This window comes from Watersipora subatra, chromosome 9 (genome assembly GCF_963576615.1).
Source record: "Watersipora subatra chromosome 9, tzWatSuba1.1, whole genome shotgun sequence".
Taxonomy (NCBI): Eukaryota; Metazoa; Bryozoa; class Gymnolaemata; order Cheilostomatida; family Watersiporidae; genus Watersipora; species Watersipora subatra.
Genome location: NC_088716.1, coordinates 50,626,748 through 50,633,713, shown reverse-complemented (window position 1 = coordinate 50,633,713; position 6,966 = coordinate 50,626,748). Strand labels below are relative to the sequence as shown.

General features: G+C 33.1%; 1 protein-coding gene across 1 annotated transcript; it reads left to right on the top strand.

Moving 5' to 3' along the window:
* The first annotated feature begins 1,222 nt into the window (after positions 1 to 1,222).
* LOC137404673 (uncharacterized) lies at positions 1,223 to 5,888 on the top strand. Its single transcript, XM_068090901.1, has 5 exons — positions 1,223 to 1,295; positions 2,176 to 2,316; positions 3,773 to 3,888; positions 4,502 to 4,634; positions 5,400 to 5,888. Exons 1-5 carry the CDS (start codon positions 1,244 to 1,246, stop codon positions 5,489 to 5,491), a joined length of 534 nt encoding a protein of 177 aa, XP_067947002.1. The 5' UTR covers positions 1,223 to 1,243; the 3' UTR covers positions 5,492 to 5,888.
* Positions 5,889 to 6,966: the final 1,078 nt, after the last annotated feature.

Genomic DNA, 6,966 nt, shown 5'->3' with positions numbered 1-6,966 from the left:
ATGGTAGACAATTAGCAGCAGTTGTACACTCACTCAAACCCTTATTATTATGCCTGTAAGGTCATTATGTTCCTTTTTGCGCAGAATCCTTGTAATAATAAGGAACAATTACACGATATATTTTTTCGTAGGTAATTAAAACTTTTGAAGATTTGTGTTATGAACTGTTTTATATTTGTTATTTTATTGTTATATTTATAAATTTATTATTAAATTAAATTAATTAATTAATTAATAATTAATTAAATTAAATTATAAATTTATTGTTATATTTACAAAACCAAGTTACTTATTCATAGGCTTTCAAACATGTGAGCCGGCTGATGCACTGGCTCACCGAATCATACATCGACTGATTCTCAGATTCGCAGACTCATAAATTCAGACATTCCATAGTATAAGTTCGTGGGCTCATCTGTTGAATGTTAAACATTTATATAAGGAGCATGAAGGCTCTCGCGATCTATGTCTAGTCGAGCAACATCGTTACTCAAATCACGCTTCAGTGTAGTAGCGTATTCTTCACAGATAAACCTATGCAAACTACAACCAAATAGTATAGGCAGAAACTTGGAAGCAAGCCAACACCAGCAAAGGCAAAATGTATAACAACAATCTGTCAACCGTTAGGGGATAATTACCAGGCTAAACCTTGTCTACCATTACTGGTTGAGCTAATCAGCAGGTGTACTGTCCTATTAGTTGTTGCACAGACAGCACTTGGTGTTTAGTTTGCCCGCTACTTGCCTACTTACCAGCAAAAGTTTCTTAATATTTACTTTTCTCATGGTAGCTCACCTAATTGTAACTTTTCTTATAAAACAAGTTCAACTGACACGATAAAACAAAAACTATGCTTTTAACATGTAGTTTAAACTGCGCAGAAATGAGTGTCTACTTTCTAGTGTTCTCTAAAATTCTTCATCAATTGATCCGTAGTGATCCGATTAAAGATCCGATGTAGGCATTGTTTGAGAGAATTACAAAATTATGCAAATGTGCTAAATTATAGTATCTTGCGAAACATACGATTGGGACGCATGAACAGAGATTAAGGAGAGGGAAGCTGTGTTGAAGTGCTACTGTTCGACCTCGCTATACAAGTTGATGAGAAGCGAAAGCTAATTGCCCTTTGTCAAGGAAGCGTGTAATGTATGCGTTGGTAGGGATACCCGCTTCAGGGTATATGAGGCCGGTCTGGAGCATCTTTCCTCACTTGTCACTGATCTAAAGGAGCATACAGATGGCAGTCATGAAATTTACCTTTGTGATTCTCTTCGCGTTAGCAAGAATTGGTAAGTGAAGGCAAGGTTTACAATACCAACTAGATTTCAACGAATATTTTATTATTTTTTGAATTATTAGATCTGTTTTTGGTTTGTTCAGCCTCGTTTTGCTGGAATTGCAAACACAGATGCTGGTGATGTTTAGGAAACTAGGAAAGTGTAGCTGTAGGATTTTTACAGATTTTTTGAAGTGATAATTGCTACAGCTTTATACCATCACAATAGCAGATGTAAGTGCAGAATTGCAACAGTTTTACATCTAATCCAAAATAACTATTACTATAATTCTTGTAAAATCTAACACATTTTATATACTTAACTTTACTACAAAATACCACAGAATGCAATTAATATGTTAGCCACACAAATATAGTAGTATAAAATGTTACAGTTTTGAAGGCATGTTCTTTGTATTAGCTACTGTTTCTGTTAAAGTAAAAACAATGATATGAAAATAAAATACTAGTGTCTTAAATAGATTCAACTTTAATTAACATATTTACAAGGAAAAGAGTTGCCATGGCATTTGCTTGCATGTCATAACGTATAACTATTGACAACCAAGTAATACTTCAGTTATGTACAGCACTCTTTTTTAGTACTTGACTAGGGAGTGACGCTTGAGAAGTATTTCAGACTAACATCCGTCTATGTGCTAAAGATTCTATGCTCTATAGAAAACAACTCCACTGGTTTTGCGCTGTTAAACACAACGAGTGAACGATAAACATTTGCAACAATCAAAGCGCAAGAAAGAAGGCAGAACTATTTTTATTATACTGAATACTGCCAAAGACAGCCTTTGATAAGTTGCAAGGTTTTACCGCGGCTGTAAGGAGTTTATCCCAATGTGATTGACAGAATCTTAATATTTGCATTGTTATGACAGGTATTAGCTCTGCAATAAGTCTGGGTGGAGGCAGCGTGGGAACAGGAGTGAAGATCGGTGCAAATCATAAATACAGCAGCAGCTACCTCAAACAGCAGTCATATGGGCTAAAAATCACCAATCCTGGCTACACCAATTCTTGTGAGTATCTCATTTTATCTTGTACTTGTGTTTGTTGGCTTCAAATCTTCAATCTGTACTTATCGTGTCCTTCTTTTAAAGATGTTTAAATGCCGTTGCCTAGTTTTAAACTTTAAAAAGAGGATCAATTGTCTTTCTAAGCATTTGCTCAAAACTCGGTTAGAAATAAAATGTCATTATTTAATAAACATCTGAACAAAAACGCCTAAAAACTTGGATAAGTGATGAAAGTTAATAATCATAAAACTTAAAATTCTCACAGAATATTTTAGTAACACACTAATAGCTCCGATATTATTAGAGGTGTTCATACATAAATTGCCTACTTGAAATAGCTCAACTCATATCCTAAAGGAGTTTTATGGGACACCTATGTTAGCCCCTCATTGTCAAGGTAGTTTCAAGAACACACATGCTATCTATGAATTGCTAAGTCTTCTGTTTTTAATAATTAGTTTTGCGATCAGTTTTTCTTGTCATTGAGTGAAGTGACAAGCACTGCACAATTGCTCCTTCTCGCCATAAAACTATATATCTAGTGACAGTACCTTGTCATTTAATATTATCCTGAACATGCGATTGTCTATTCAACTGTTTTAGAGTTCATTCAACCGTTTTAGCTTTTCTATCTTCTCAAATATAACTTAGCCCCTGCAAGGATTCGACACATACTTTTCATTTAACTATCATGCCAGTAAAAGAACATAAATTTGCAAAAGAAAATAGAATTCCAAAAGCAATTGTTGAATAGATTAGCACCTTAACTATTTTGTTGTAACTCTATTAGCACTGGTCTATTTAGACAAATTGATTATAAAAAGTACAAACATATTTGTACTGTTTTTGCCAAAAGTACGTTAGTACTTCCTTTAGAGTCTTTAGTACAACCATAAACATTAGCTCTTTGGCAAGTTAAAACGCGAGCATTTGTTCTTCGGTATTCCATAAAAACACTGTAAAAGAAGAAAATTTTTACTTCCTTGACTTCTCCTTTATGATAAATGTTAGTTTTTTAACAACATATAAAATTAGTCTATAATAAAAACTAATTTTAATATAACTTCAATATTAAAAAGAAATCAGTTAAAAAACAAGAACAATATTTATGATGCTGGAAATAGTTTTTAAAATCAAAAATGCGGTGAAACTGTGATATATATATTGTACAGAGTAATTATAGGGCATAATTTTGTCTTAAAAAAAAGTTACCTGATTTGTACATGCAAACTCTGTACTTTGGTACGCTAGTAGACTGTTCGATCAAATAGTTTTAAAGTAATACTTTAACAATGAGCAAACACAGTAATGCTTGTTTAATCTGCAATTCTTCTGCGTAACCTTGTCATAGTCTCCACACAATGATAACCATCTAAGCCTTTACGAAAAATATCTATTTCCCAAAAATAAAATTAGCAGTAAACAATAACATATGACAGTTGAAACGTGTTGATTACAGGGAAGTACAGCTTTACTGTATGGACATACGGGCACAGAGTGTTTGTCATGATGACTGGTTGGAATGCTAACAGGCAAGTCTCCAAACCTTTGACAGGATCGGCCATCAAAATGAAGGTGAGCATTCATAGAGTATCATAAGTTCTTTTTTAAACATTACAACAAACATCTTAGAAACTCTATAGTGTGGAGGCTAGGATCTGTTTTCAAACTGACAATATCTGAAGACACATTGTTGAAGTTTCTCTCTTACTGCCTATACAATATTTGTGTGTACATAAAAGGAAAATAATAGGTTAGTTGTTTTATTTGTCACTACAGTTGCAACAGTTTTGGAACAAGATTATTTAGCTAATATTAATACAACTACATTAATCCAAAATAATAACAAGAATCACATATAATATGTGATTCTTACTATTATTTTTCTTATTACTATAATTATTAAGATTCATTAAAAGCAGACCTTTTCCTACCTTAGTGCGCTAATCTTAATTTCACCTGCTTTTGCAAACTGCTTGAAACATTTTCTAGTCTCAATTCTAAGTGACAAGATGTTTGTGATTGCTTAACATATTAAACACAGAATACTCAATAAAAAGCCATTTAGTTTAGCTAGCATTAGACACAACGGTGTGAAACTGTCATTCAACCATCTAGCGTTTGCTGTCCCAGAATCCTATAAAGTTTCCTATTGTATTCTAACATAAATGATATTCATCACTTTTAGAACTGGCAATCTAACCCGACCTCAACACATGACTCAAGAGTGTTTGAATGTATCAGTGTAGACCCTTTTGATGCCTGCAACAGAATCACATCTTCATCCTCCAATGCAGTCATACAACTTAAAAACCCACATGGTAAGTCTCAATCGTCAAGGTTTCTTTCATCTGACTTTTTATCATCAAAGAAATGATATACTTGTTTGGTTGTTACATCATTAGCAGACAGTGTCACTCTCATTAAATGCATATAATTTATATATAAATCATAATTAAATTATTTGAGAAAGTTCAAGGACAACTTAACACTGTCCAGCTGTTAACACTAGCCATATGTTACACCTGATTTGTTTACTTTTGTTAACGGTCAAAAGAGTTTGACAATAATAATTAATGCTTGCAATAAATGTTTTTATGTAAAAAACTGATTATAAACATATCAAACATAATAAGAAATTATATGTAGCCACAAAAACCTATCGCTATCCGCTACCTGTCATTTTTGTAGAACTATTCAAACCATCACATTGCCAATCATTGCGAGTACTGTTGTTACGCACCATGATTCACAGTTTAAACATGTGATTTCTGTTCTTAACAATGAAGAGTTACACACTTTCTGACAAAAATGTTAAGCAAAAGCCACAATGAGCAACTGTTTTGAAAAGTGTACATACATTGACAATTAAAATGTGCAAAAGACATTCAAAAAATTTTTGACAGGATATTTTTTGCTCTGCTGGTTAGTGAGAATACTGATTTGACAAAGAAAACCATTTATATAAACAGCAAGAATACATGTATCGTTTCTAGTTACAAAAGTTTTAAATAGAACAACAATAAGAATGACTAGATCTACACGAATTGAGTGAAAGTACAACTTGTTTTCTGTCATCTTTGCAGGTAGTAAAAAGATGTGCACCATATCTGGCTCCTCTAACCCATACTATACAAATTGCTCAGGAAGTGAGAGTCACTGGTGGGTGCACGGATAATGCATCCTTTATGACCAGATTGCACACTGTAAAGATTGTGCAATAGACAAAGAACAATGGTGATAATCTCAAGAGTAGTTCTTTTAATGAATCGAACTTCTATGGTACTCATGATCAACTTTTTAAAGCTATATATCCTGTAGACTCAGCTTTTAGACAAAAGTCTTAGTTCTTCAGAACACAAGGAAATAAAATTGTATTTAATTATATATAGTGTTAAGCCAACTATTGCTCAAGAGATTGAAGGCGTAATGTGATAATGTAATGTACGTCTGCTGAGAGACATATCAGATACGATTTTTCTAAGATTGACAAAGGATGCATCTGTGGTGAGCATTTGCGCTCTAATGAATGCTGCCGCATGACTTGGCTTCTTATAAATATCGCTCTAGCTCAGGCTGACTGTGGTTAATACTCGTCAGATTTGTATTTTTTTATGATATGCTATTTATATAATATATATAATATATATATTTTGATACAATTTTTTTATGTTGCATAATGAAGCTGCTCATAGGTTCACAGACATGCATTAGTGGTACATTACTCAATATATTTAAAAAATGAAAAACCACAACTTAGGCTTAGAGTCAAAGAACCCTAAGCTCCTCTTCTAATGCTTAAAGTGATTTGCATTTAAATTGAGTGATTGTTCTAAGGCTATGATAAAAGAAATTAGCAGGTGATGATGAATCTGAGTAAATCTATTGTACTTATGAACAAAAGAAAGCACTTTAATCAATTAATGAAATGCACATAGTGTAATCCTACGTCGTTCCTTAAACTCAAATACAAAAAAACATAACATTGCCAAGTGAAGGTCAACTAAGTTCTGAACTATAGTAAACTTATCATTTTTTTATGAGCTAAGGCCTAAACAATGCACTGCTGATCACTAATCCTTCTAACTCAAATACATCTATAAAAAACGAAAAGAGATGGAGCTGAGGCTAATTTAGTAAAAAAAGACTATCCACAAAGATAATCAGATAACTGAAACAATGCAGTTGAAGTCACTACTAGTACAGTCATACCTCGACATATGAGTGTCGCAACATACGAGAAAATTGAAATATAAGGACAATTTCGAGCAAATGTTTTCCTTAACATACAAAACAAATTTGAGATACGAGTGTACAAGACAGATCTCGATGCGGCCGCTAAGGGGTAGAGTGTGCGAAAGACCGCTTACAAGCACAGCATCGCTCAGGCTTATTGGCTCAGCTTGAAAAAGTTGTAATAAGGGTCTATAAAAGAAATAAAAAATTAAATAAAATTTAAAAAAATTGAAAAAAATCTTAAAAAGTTGAAAGTGAAGGCAACAAATGTAACATAAGCCTCGTTACATTGAGCCTTGTAAGTTTTTGCCTCGCTTTTTGCGAGCCAAAAAGTGAGGCAAAAAAGCCAAGGCAGAAGGAGAAAACTAAAAAACTGAAAAAGAAAATCGAATTAGAATTGAGCTTAATGTAACATAA